At 35.7% G+C, this 13,366-nt stretch overlaps 2 protein-coding genes across 6 annotated transcripts in view; both read right to left on the minus strand.

The window, feature by feature from the left end:
* The window catches only part of LRRK2 (leucine rich repeat kinase 2), a 142,756-nt gene that overhangs the window by 31,660 nt on the left and 97,730 nt on the right, over nt 1-13,366 (minus strand). For all 5 annotated transcript variants that reach the window (XM_057556675.1, XM_007168314.2, XM_007168313.2 and 2 more), the window contains 6 exons: nt 12,695-12,783; nt 6,479-6,666; nt 5,447-5,601; nt 3,921-4,067; nt 3,571-3,762; nt 2,764-2,910 (listed from right to left, as the gene is read on the minus strand). In XM_057556675.1, coding sequence (XP_057412658.1) covers nt 2,764-2,910; nt 3,571-3,762; nt 3,921-4,067; nt 5,447-5,601; nt 6,479-6,666; nt 12,695-12,783 — 918 coding nt within the window. The remainder of the gene's footprint in view (nt 1-2,763; nt 2,911-3,570; nt 3,763-3,920; nt 4,068-5,446; nt 5,602-6,478; nt 6,667-12,694; nt 12,784-13,366) is intronic.
* LOC103006821 (high mobility group nucleosome-binding domain-containing protein 3-like) lies at nt 6,707-10,000 on the minus strand. The gene is made up of 2 exons (XM_057556677.1): nt 9,082-10,000; nt 6,707-9,039 (listed from the first exon to the last, which is right to left on the minus strand). The coding sequence occupies exons 1-2, from the start codon at nt 9,226-9,228 to the stop codon at nt 8,953-8,955; spliced, it is 234 nt and encodes a 77-aa protein (XP_057412660.1). The 5' UTR covers nt 9,229-10,000; the 3' UTR covers nt 6,707-8,952.

Raw genomic sequence — 13,366 nt, forward strand, 5'->3', positions numbered from 1 at the left:
ACACTCTAGGGAAACAAAAAATTTCAGGTGGGAGTAGTAGAGATTTATAATTATTTAAAGCCCTTCCCTATTTCATAATCACTGCCATATTAAATTGGAGTATGGGCTGTTGTACCCTTCAAGTAACTAAGAGCAAAAATAAGGTTAAGGACTGCTATTGTGTACTTGTGACACAAAGGTGTGAAAAAATTGACAAATAATACCACTGAAGTATCTTCTATTGTGGCTCTCTGGAAAAATAGTCCCTCAAGGAGGAAATGTACCCCCTCCCATAACTCTTCAGATAGACAAACAAAACCCCATATATGTGTATTTTAAAATATTCAGTTGACCCTTGCACAACACACAACATGGGGTTAGGAATGCAGCCCTGAGTGCAGTGGAAAATCTGCACACTGCTGTCTCTGCCTCAAAAACAAAAGAACTGAAAAATGTCCCACCCGAGGAAAGGAAGCTGAAACAGTTTGGATACAATCAGGACTCAAACCCTAGTTCTTTTGATTTCACACACTATAATCTCTAATTGAACACAAACTTTTCCCTACATTTAGTTAAAGATCTGTAAGATAAAAATACAGGTACTGTATTTATTGAAAAAAAAATGCAGATAAGTGGACCCATACTGTTCTAATCTGTGTTGTTCAAGGGTCAACTGTATTTACAAAAACAAGTCTACTAATACTCACAAATCTATTAATATGTGTCATATTAGTCACTGCCTAATAGTAACTGCTATCTGGGAAGGAAAGGGTTAACTGAAGCCCTAAAATTCACTCCTGTCCGACAAAGAAAATGCGGAATGGAGGGAGATGAATGACCTCCCCCAGATCATCCCAGCATAAAGATACCAGGGTGTTTCTGATTGTAAAATGTTTTTAGAAGGCTTTATCTGATTTGTTTAGATCAGTGGCTGTCAACCAGGGTGACATTGCTCCCTATCTCCAGCCCCCACATTTGACAGTGTTTGGAGACATTTTTGATTGTCAAATCTGAGACGGGGTGTGAGGAGATACTACTGACATCTAGTGGGTCTAGCCAAGGATGCTGCTAAACACACTGCAATGCACAGGACACCCCTCATAACAAAGAATTATCCAGTCCCAAACTGCATCAGTGCAGAGGTTGAGAAACCCTGATCTAGATTGCTTTTTGTACAATAAATAAACATGGAATTTATGAGCTTATGGGAAATGGGGCTAGAGAATGGGGAGTACTCTTATAAACATTTTCCTATCTGCATAGTTAAAGAATATAAAACACAGGTGCTTTTGAAGGTGGTCAAAAGGTACAAACTTCCAGTTGTAAGGTAAATAAATACTAGGGATGTAGTGTACAACATGATAACTACAGTTAACACTGCTATAGGTTATGTACGGAAGTGGTTAAGAGAGTAAATCCTGAGAGTTCTCATCACAAGAAGAAAAATACTTTTTTCTTTTTCCTTTATTTTTTATATATATGCAATTATGGATGTCAACTAAAGCTACTGTGGTAATCGTTTCACCATACATGTAAGTCAAGTCATTATGCTGTACACCTTGAACTTATACAGTGCTATATGTCAATTACACCTCAATAAAACTGGTGGAAAAACACAGGTGCTTCAAAAATGAACTTTTTGAACATTTCTACATAACATTGCTCAAAACTTGTCCATTAATCTGAAACACAACTTAGTGCACTAAAAGGGTATATTTGGGGGAGCTGTATCTGATGGCTTGAAACTCTTTCAGAGAAAGAAAATAGTATGTCTGGTACTTGCCTGTATCTTTCAAATCACAAGTCAAGTTTGGTGTTGGTTAAGGTCTAAGATTCAGTGTTAACAATTCAGCATTTTGCCTTAGCCTACTATTACTAATATATTCACTCCCAGAGTGCAAAGGCATTTAAAATCATTCAAAATTTCCCAATCAATGTAAAGAATAAAGGTACAAAGGAGTTTATTTACCTCTACATGTCATATCCCAAATTTTGGACATTGTTTGTTAATAATATTAATATCCTGACACATCGTCTAGTCATTCTCTCTGTGGAAATTTAATTAAAATAAAATGTATACACACATAACAACAAATACTCCACAAAGTAAAGTCAGAATTGTCTCCAAATACTTTACATTAAATCAACTGAATACTCTCCATAGCTCTCAAGCACTCTCAGGAATGTTTAGAACTTGAGTATATCACCAATTTAATGCTTCTGAATTTTTAATCTCAAATTGGCTTTTTGTGAATATTTTAATGAAAATTTATGATTGTCATACTTAGCAACAAAATTGCTACAATGACTACATAGAGGTGTTCTTCCTTTACTTATTCTTTTTGCGACTGAAAAATGGCTGCATTACTCAATTGAAAACTTCCTAAATGCCTTCCCTATCACTGACAATTAAAGCAAATGCAAGGACATATTTCATAAATATGTGTGCTTCCATGGTGGTCCCATCCTCAATTCAAACCCGGCCTACAAAAGTTTGGGTTTTTTTTTTTTAGCCGTGTCGTGCCACATGCGGGATCTTAGTTCCCTGGCCAGGGAATCAAATCTGCTCCCCCTGCAGTGGAAGTGCAGAAACTTAACCACTGGACCGCCAGGGAAGTCCCAACATGATATTACTTTAAAATATATTATCCCAAAGGAAAAACATTACAAAAAATATATGAAGACACTAAAAACTATGACAATATAATTATATGTAAATATTTTCTAGATTATAAATAAAAGCTGTACCCTAATTTTTATTCTCAAACCAACAAAAATAGTTACCTAAAAGAAACTCTGGAGCTTGTTCAAATTCCAATTCATCATTATTCAACATAATATTTCTAGGCAGGTCAGCCAAAATCAAGTCAGGAGCAATCTGAGATATTGGAATGGTGAGCCTTGGTTGATCTGGATTCACTAGGAGGTCTCCTGAGAAGTACATAAAACATTTTTTTTTTTAAAGACAAACTTTTAAGGTTGTACATAAGTTTGTCCTTTCGATTTACAGAAATAATCACATACTTTCTATGATTTCTAATCACTCTTTTAGGTTTTCTTACCAATCTTATTTTTCTCTAGAAACTCTGAGAAAGTTTTAAAAGTTGAATTAATACCTATCTACTAGGAATTTTAAATACTCATTCCTAGGTTCACTCACTAGAAAGTAGAATTCAGAACTGCCTTAGACTATTGATACATGACTAGGAAATTATATATTCTTTACTTTTACAACATTCTTGGAGCACTTAGCCTATGGTTAACGTTGCTAAGTTACTTCCATGTATCATCTATTTTAATCCTCATAACAATTCTATGATGTAGTTTTGGTCAGTACTCTTATTTCACAGATGAGGTTATGTTGCTCAATAGCCAGTATTCAAACTCTCAAACCAACATTTTTTCTGAATCTAGAGTATAAGATCTTACTGGTTAATAAATATATTTTTCTGAACTGTCACTACAATTTAATGTAGTATCCTCTAACTCATCCCTTATGGATAAGAATAATTTTTACATTTATTTCAAACATCACTTCACAAATATTGAAAGGATCACTTAAAAACATTTGTAAGTTGTGTCAACACATACCTTCTTCTGCTTTCTTCATCAAGTTGTCAAGTAAGATTTTCTGATGTTCTTCACCATCATTAAAACTATATAATGCCCACTTCTTCAGCAGAGTTTCTCCTTCACCACAAATATCAATCTCCAGTAACCCTGGAAACCACTCTTCCATGAGAGAGTCAATGTGGTCCACAACTTGGCCCAAAAGAATACAGCCTACATAATCCAAAGAAGACTTCATCAACACCCTAGCTGAACCTTATTCTGTCACAAAACTGGAAAGAACCTTATTCTGTCACAAAACTATAAAGTTTTTTTTAAAAGTTTAGATTTCTTTAGTGGTACAATTCAAAGGTTTTAATTAATTTCCTTACCTTTTCTACAAGAAGGAACTGTAATTTTTAGGAAACTCTCTGGGTGATTATCTAAGACTTCAGATCCTACCAAGCAATAAGCTTCAGGAGACCAATTCAAGTAGATGCCTTGTCGCCAATACATTCTGTTTGGGCGAAGTGCTCGTTCTGAAAGAAGTTTAAATGAACCCACGTATAGCCATTAATTATTAGCGGCTCCATAAATTAAAGGGGAAAAAGTCGCTGCACACACCACAAATGACAGTAAGAGAGATATATTTGTTTTGAAGGAAAGTACTGGAATCGTTAATGATATGAGTCCCCATCCATATCTATTAAATATAATATTAAATATTTTATCCTCAATTTTGGAATGAAATAAATAAAATGCCCAGTATACAACCTAAGATAGATTTCAGGTTCATGGTGTTAAGTAGTTTAGTATGTGTAACAGATGAAGAAAGAGAATCATAAATAAGGTCCCATAACTTTTAAAAAGAGGTTGGTGGTCATGCTAAAACCAACACTTTGATGTGATGTAACTTTCTATATGCCGATTAACTGCAAGCAACATAAGGTTTACTTCAGAATACAGTACCACCTCCATAAAGCTGATTTTTAAGCACATAAAAAATTATATTTTCCCTTTGGAGCACTAAGATCTCTCTTTCTTCCAGGAGGAAGAGCTAGCATTATAAACACCCATTTTTATCCTTTTTTGTAAACCCCTCAGGGATTGTGCAGCAGAATAGAGCTATTATAGTCCCTACACAGAATGGTCTGAATGGTCAGGAACTGTTACACTGTTAAATAAAACTCCCTGACTGCAGTGGTGGCCATTCCTAGTTTTTCTTTGCGCGCACGTGCGTGTGGGTGTATGTTTGTGTGTATGTGTAGGTTGGGTGGGTGTGTTTAAACTAATGACGCTTACTAATTTCACCTTTTAAAATTGCTACTTCAGGCTTCCGTGGTGGTGCAGTGGTTGAGAGTCCGCCTGCCAATGCAGGGGACACGGGTTCGAGCCCTGGTCTGGGAAGATCCCACATGCCGCGGAGCAACTGGGCCCGTGAGTCACAACTACTGAGCCTGCGCGTCTAGAGCCTATGCTCTGCAACAAGAGAGGCCGCGATAGTGAGAGGCCCGCGCACCGCGATGAAGAGTGGCCCCCGCTTGCCGCACCTAGAGAAAGCCCTCGCACAGAAACGAAGACCCAACACAGCCAAAAATAAATAAATAAATAAATTTTTTAAAAATAAATAAATAAAATTGCTACTTCTAGTCTGCTTTGGCTTGCAAAGCGAGATAGTCAGGCATTGTAAATGTGTCTAAAATAAGTACACATGGACTTCGAGGAATTTTCTGCTTAACAAACGGCATGAACTTATTTGAGTGTATGTCTTTATATTGGCCACTCTGAGGTCTTTTGAGCTTATTTTCTGATTTTCAGCTGCCTTACAAACAAGTAAACTCTGGGAAAATGACATTATTAATTTTAATATGCTTTCCTCCTAACTTCTCTAAATATTAATTCTTCATTAAATACATACCTCTTCCTGAAAGCATGTAAGGTGAAATTTCAAGTAATCGATTGATTAATCTTGACCAAAAGCCCATTGGAAAATAAGGCATTTCATACAGTCGAATGATAATTTCAGAGTTCTCACAATGGGGAAGCTCTATTACTGGCCTGTGGTCCGACAAACTAAAGATAAAAGGACACTGTCATTATACAGCTTCATAAAATACCCAATCATGTTGACCAAAGTGCTTTACTACTTGAAATCAATGAATTGAAGATAAATATTATAAGCAATTGCATTTTTTATAATGTTCTTTTGCTACATGCTCTTCCTACTCAAAATTTAATGGTTAATTAATTCAAATGCATGCTCAGATGTAGATGCATGAAATTTTTTCAATAATCTTATTTATACTATAAATAAATTATTACAGTTCATTATGCATAGACAAGTAAAGGGATTATGTAAAACTTGAAAAAAATTCATGTCCTAGAAAAGAGTGTATATCTATTTTTAGAATTAGTTACCATCCATCAACCAATGCAATTTGCACTTTTCAATGTCATATTACTTTATAACATTTCCCAGGTGCTTATAAAGGAGTAAGAATTTCTACAGTACAGGGCTATAACTTAGGCCTCCATTGTGTTGCCCATATCCTCTGAAAATTCACAGCCATAAATTATTTTAAGACTATGTTGAAAACTCATTATATCCCCAGAATCTGCCTAATATAAAAATAACTCTTCCATTACCATGTAAGGACACACACACACACACACACACACACACACACATCTCCACTATTAACCTTTATTAAATAAATTAGGCAGTGCTAAATCAAATAATAATTATATACATAAAATCAGTCATTTACTTTATCTTTAAATGTCAAATGTAGTGTTTTCATTAAAAGAAAATGTTATACTTCAGTACAAAGTTTGCACAAGAAGAAAAAAATTAGTACATTTATCACAGACCAAAGTTACTCTGACTACTAAAACAATATAATATATGGTGAATTTCCATAGGGTAATTAAATTTTAAGTTTTGGCTTACCTGCTTGGAACCAGCAAATATTCTTCTCCTGTTGGCAAGGCAATCTGGAATTTTTCTAAGAGTTTAAAGTACTGTGACATGTAGTTCTTTGGAAATCTCTTTTTCTTTGAAAGAAATTTTTCCACATCTCTACGTGAAATAATTCCCTTAGGATGTTTTGGACAGCCCTCCACTTTCACTGTCAAAATCTGAAAGATTTAAACTTATACATATCACTAAAATTTATTTTCTGGAAAGTTTTGTATTTAAAACATTTCCTTTGCTCAGTAAAAATGATTAAAACAATTTTAATGTTGTCAAGTACAACACAGGACCTAATTTCTCTAGCTAGCAGCCAGGTAGCCTAGAAGCCCAGTGGGGCATGTACTCCCTACACACACAAAAAAAATTTATTAAATTAAGGGAGTTAATTCAGATCAGAAATTCTGGAGATCCTCTGAAACCAATGAACCACAAGCCTTCCCCAACTCCAATTAACACATCAATCCAGTACCCCACATCCTTGTTACAGTCTCATCAATAGTATATTCCTAGGGAAATTATCTTCCAGACTGTGTTATCACTACAGGTTTGCAATAGAAATGTTACTTTACATTTATATAATAGGAGATGGTTTCCATCAGCGAGAAGAGAGGTAGCTTAGCACATTTCAGTGATTCTCAAACAAAGTAAGTAACCACTGAATTTCGCTGGACTCCACTCAGTCTGGATCAGTAGGTCTGAGATGAGGCTTGAGAATCTGCTTTTTTAACAAGAAACTCTGATGATTCTAATGTGGAGACCATACTTTGAGCTTTGATCATCATCATAACAATTAAAAATATAAGTTCAGAAGAACTCAGGCTCAAATCCAGGCTCTACTGCCAATTGTGTCACCTTGGGAAAGATATTTAATTTCTTTACCCACAGTTTCCCTCTCTGTAACATAAGATAATAAAAGTGACTGTCTCTTAGATTGCCATGAGAACAAAATAAGATACACATAAAACATGCAAAATACATACAACAATTTTTAGCAAATAGCAAGCCCTCAAATGTTAGCCATTATTATCTACATGTTCCTATTCATTTTACTTGGCCAAATTAATTTAAAAAGAGATTTGTGCTTAATTTTCTTTAGTAGATCTATAATTTTTAAGGGATACTTAAATAGGAACAAACATTATTTACATTATCATGTAGCTGGGTAAAATACTGGACTGTAAAATCTGTAGGCCCGAGGACTTGTCTCACTCAACACTATATTTCTATTTTGTATGTATACCACCATTGAATCAATGAATGCATGACTGATTGAACATAATGATATCTAATGCAATGTATAATGGGTCATTAAATAATAAAAACTATAATTTGGGACTTCCTCCATATTGTATAGTTTATAGCCCAAACTGCTCTTACAACTTAGGTAGTGAAGAAAACTGCTGTTTTAGTGTTTTTTAAGTTGCTAAGACCTGTCTGACAAACTCACTCTCTACCCCCAGCCATACTTTATATTTTCTTTGTAGCATTCTGTACCACCTAACATGTTAAGGATTCATGTTTTGGTTATTTCCTCCCATTTGAACATCAACTCCATGAATGCAGGAAACTTGATTTGTCTACTGCTATAGCCCCAGCACCAGAACAATATCTGGAACATCATTAGGTGCTGAAAAAATACTGTTGAATTCATGAACTGGGGGAAAATAAAGTTTGGAGCATTTTATCCTAGGGTTAGGTTCATAGGCACTGTAGTCAAACTGCTTGGTTTGAAATCGTAACTCTAATTCTCCCTGAATATGTAACTTTGGATAAATTATTTAACCTCTCTGTCCATCAATTTCTTCATCTTCAAGAATGGGCACTAATAAAGTACCCTTTAAAAGAGTTGTTCTGAGAATTAAATGAGATAATCTTTGAAAAGCATATAAGTAACCTCTCATATGTCAGCCATTATTGTATACTTATTCTAATTTATTTTACTTAGACAAACTGACTTTATTTTATTTTATTTTTTTATTTTTTTTTTTGCAGGCAAGAAAACCTTTTATTTTAAACCACAAATAGTCAGCAGGTGGCCACAACTATCCATGTTTCATTAAAATCACATAAAACCTAGGTACAAAAGCACCACTGATTACTGCTCTAGAAAAACTGCATGAAAAAATTCAAATACACACAGTAAAAACACCACAGTATGCTCAGGACTAAATTTTTAAAGCAAGTGCATGGAACGGTGAATCAATTTTACAGACAGCTTCCAATATTAAATTGGTATTTATTTTACTCAAGGATGATGGGAATTTCCAAAAATCATGACTATAAGAAGGTAAAATGTCCATCCTTATATATTTTTGTATGCCAACTAGTAGAGTCCTAAAAAATTAGCATTTACAAAATACTCGGTAAAAATAGCTTTTAAAAGTTGTCCCAACAGGTACATAAAATCAACTCCGATTTTCATGACAATTCATTCTCCCTCGTTTACAGATTCAGTTTTCTGTGCCTTCCTTTCCAGCTTCTTGCTTTTCCTCCTTCTTCCCTTTAGCACCTTTGTTAACCTTTGTTGCCAGTTCTTTCTCAGTAGGGCTAATGTGAGGATCTATGCATAGGATAAGGGCCTTAGCAGATGTTTTTCTTGGTTTAGATTCAGGTTTTGGAGGAGCAGGTTTCGCTGACAACCTGGCAGACCATCTGGTGGGCTCCTGTTTAGTTACTTTGGATCCATCCTTGCCCTCTGGATTCTCTGGAGACTTTCTCTTCGGCATAATGACTACGTTGGTGCAGCTAAAAAGTAAAGCAACGGGCTGGAACTGCTGGCACCGCCGTTGGATGCTGCCCCTGCCGCAGCTGTTCACGTGCAGGGCTTGGCGTAGCCCGGCCTCCGACAAACTGATTTTAAAATAGAAGTTTGTGCTTGATTTTTCTAGTAGATCTATGCTGCACTACCACTATTTGTAGCAGATAGTTTCCAACGATGGACACATTAATTTTTTCTCTCCCTACATATGTGGGCTGCTTAATCCTTCAAGATATAGAATCCATCCATTTCCCTGAACAAGACTTGTGGTTGCTCTGCTCACTAGAATGTGGCAGAGCTGACATTTTACCAGTTCTAGGCCTGGCCTTTAAGAGGTCGAGGCATATATGAGAGACCACATGGAGGAGCACCAACACACCAAAAATGTGAGTGTAGCCTTCTTGGACTCTCCAGCCCAGCTCAATGAGGAAGCCAAGCGAACGACCCCTGCCAATGCCATGTGGAGCAGAACCGTTTGGCTGAACCCAGTCAACCCACAGAATAGTGAGAAACAATAAGCTGTTGATGTTTTACTCCAAGTTTACTTGTGTACGCTAGGTTTTGGGGTATTTTGTTATATAGCAATAAAAAACTGAAACCTTATCTTGATTTTATCACCGTTAAAAGACCTCTTATTATTCCTTCAGCCTGGTAACTTCTAAGGCTAACTTATGCCCTTGTGCAAGGAAAGAAAATTTTCCAAATTTCTCACACAACTTTTTATCAAGATTAAATGGCCATGCAAGTTTTATAATACTCTACCAATAAGTCCCTTTCATATCTCTTTTATCATATAGTTTAATGAGTTTTGCAAATTTCTCTGTGTGTTGATGGAAACTTCTTTAATAAGTTTAGTTACCTAACAGCTCTGGGCACAAAGAGGGTGGTTGGGCTCATTAGAGCTTCTACACCATGAAATTATTTCTTCCCTTGCCTTGATGACTCATGGAGGTGAATAACCCTATTTATTTTTGCTGGTTTGGTGTCAGGCAGGTCATTCTGTCTTCACTTGATTACTTATGGCTTTCATTCTCTTTAAACCTTAATAAAAATGACATATTTCAGTATATCGCATAAATAAAAATGATGGCATTTATCTTTTACATTAAGAAATTTTACTGACCCTTTAGATCTATCTTTCAAAATAACTTGAGCTGTTCAAATTCTTGACTTAATTTTCAATTAAATTAACATGTTTATAGTATAACTAATAGTATAACTATGCTAATGAGAACTTTCATGGAGTTTCAACTTAATTACTCCATAGTATCTTTAGGGATTTTATTGCATCATGAGGGAAATTTGCTTCTGTTAAAAGATAGTGATTCTGATGGAAACCACCTTGTTATTCTATTGAATAAGATGTACCCACTCTAATATTATCCACATGTGTGCAACTTTAAATAGTCCCAATTCACATGGAAACACATCACTTTTTGGTGCAATTTTAGCCTTTTCTTGACTATACAGAGTTCAGTTATTTTCTGATAGAGTGTGCCACCTAACAACAAATCTTCAGGGTATAATTAAAACTCCCTTTTCTACACAGAGTGCATATACCTACACATATTGTTTTATTTAGCTCCATACCTGGCACACTTTCCAAAACTACATGAATACATCTTTACAGTTTTGAAGATTTTTTTTTCATTTCCTGAAATAATAAGTCTTTAATTACCAAATAGGTCAAATATAAACTTTTGCTAAAATTTACTATTCACTTATACTGAACTAGGGAGGCAATGTTGAAGATAATATTGTTATTATCCTTATTTTACAAGTGAAGAAACAAAAGCTTAAAACATTAAGAAATGTCAAAGTTAGTAAGGATTTAGGAGAGATCTGAACACAGGTCATGCTGACTCTAGAGCTTGTGCTCTTCACCACTATACCTTCCTGGCTCCATTCTCAGGTAGATGAGTAAAATCACACTTTCCATGGCATATGTGCAGAAGGATGAAAATCTACTTTAAAAATATCTCCCAGAATAGTAATAACTGTCCCATTACAATTAATTGCCAATTGCAATGTTTCAATACATTCTCAAGTTCTGTGGTATAGGATTTAGCCACAAATGAGTTCCCTCTTTAAAATATCTTTCTTATTCTTCCTTAGATGAAATTTAGGAACTATTATTCAAGATTACCTGAGGGAATTTAATTACCATTATAGTTGATTAGAAGAGAGATTTCTAACATTAAAAAAATACAGGGCTTCCCTGGTGGTGCAGTGGTTGAGAATCCGCCTGCCAATGCAGGGGACACGGGTTCGAGCCCTGGTCTGGGAAGATCCCACATGCCGCGGAGCAACTAGGCCCGTGAGCCACAACTACCGAGCCTGCGCGTCTGGAGCCTGTGCTCCGCAACAAGAGAGGCCGCGATAGTGAGAGGCGCGCGCACCGCGATGAAGAGTGGCCCCCGCTTGCCGCACCTAGAGAAAGCCCTCGCACAGAAACGAAGACCCAACACAGCCAAAAATAAATAAATTAATTAATTAATTTAAAAAAAATACAATCATTTTAGTGACTCAAAAAATTATACTCATAAACAAAATAGCCACCAGTGAGTGCACCTGCTGGAGACGCCCTCCCCAGGCTCACTTCAATTCATGATTCATCCAGATGCAGTTCTCACCCAGGGTGATTTTTTGCATCCTAAAATATTTGGCAATGTCTGGGCACATTTTTGCTTGTCATACTGGGAAGGTACTACTGGCATCTAGAGGGTAGAGGCCAAAGATGCTGCTATCATCCTACAATGTACAACAAAGAATTATCTGGCCCAAAATGTCAATAGTGCTGACACTGAGGAACCCTGAGCTAGTGTGTTCTGTTTGAATGGTTTTCTGTGGCAAATCTATAGAGGTGGATTATGATAGCTAATTAATATAAACTCATTGGTAACTGTTACTGGGAGAAGAAATAATTTTCCATATGAAATATAAATAGAGAAAAGACAGCCATAACCACCACTATTCAAAATTTTTTAAATTGTAAGCATTTAGAACTTACATTCCACTGAAGAGTCAAAATTTTCCTCCATGTTGTCTAGACTGAGGTTTCAGAGGCTCATCAACCCAATTTTCGTATATGTACTTATCCCAAAGATTTTCACAAAGCTTTCATTCAATTGATTATATCAATAACCAAACCAAAGCTATCATCAGGATCTAGAAAAGTACTACAGAACAGAGCAGTACAAACATCTGTCTGTGACTTGAAAACAAAGACATTAAAGTAAATTCTAAGATGTCTTCTCTTCTTCCATGAAGTTCTTCTTTATACAGTCTTCCACACAAATTGTTCTATAGTTTTCTATATTCACAGTAGTTTCTACCTTAATTGAACACAAACTCTATAAAACTCAATGCTCTAGGTGTCATTTGTAGTTTTCTTCAATCATTACTCCCATGCCACAAAAATATAATATACCAACCTGGGCCATGACTTTACAAAGCCACTTGGGTTCCACAAAATATAAGTCACTTAACTGCAGGGCTGGGTCTTGAAAATGAAGGAGGACCCCTGGAGTAAAAATCAAGAGTGAAACATGGAATTTAGAATATGCAAATATCAAGGGGCTTTAGAGAGAATCTAGTCCAACCTCCTCATTTTACAGATGAGTAAACTTCAGCATCATTAGTGGCAGAGCTGAGACCCGAACCCAGGCATCCCAGTTCCCAAGCTCTAAAATCCAAATATTATTTTAAAAAGTTATCTTTTGAACTATATAAAATGATCATATTTAAGCATATTTAAGACAAAGCCATACAGTGCAGAGCACGTATTGAGAAATAAATAGAAATTCATAAATATTTTTGGCTTTCTAATTACACACTACAAAGACACATCTTATTTTCGAATACAGGTAAGAAACACAAAATATCAAAGGAAGCTACTGGTTTAAGAACGATGAGGAAATGAATTGATCAGATTCAATCCACATGAAGATTATTTTTCATACAACAGAATCTGGGGATCAAAAGCAACTTCCCAACCACTTATCTGAGCACTACAAATCAACTCACACATTTCTAGCAAGGTTATATTGATCAAGTACACAATTAGCACCAAAGTCTGTTCAAGAGTTTTCATCTGTGAGGTCATG

The sequence above is a fragment of the Balaenoptera acutorostrata genome, chromosome 11 (assembly GCF_949987535.1).
Source record: "Balaenoptera acutorostrata chromosome 11, mBalAcu1.1, whole genome shotgun sequence".
NCBI lineage: Eukaryota > Metazoa > Chordata > Mammalia > Artiodactyla > Balaenopteridae > Balaenoptera > Balaenoptera acutorostrata.

Bases quoted from the DNA above. Each gene is read 5' to 3' on its own strand.
- LOC103006821 (XM_057556677.1), bottom strand. From the start codon at position 9,228: ATGCCGAAGAGAAAGTCTCCAGAGAATCCAGAGGGCAAGGATGGATCC. The intron at 9,040-9,081 runs GCCCTTATCCTA...AGCCCTACTGAG, and splicing joins CAAGAAAAACATCTGCTAAG to AAAGAACTGGCAACAAAGGT.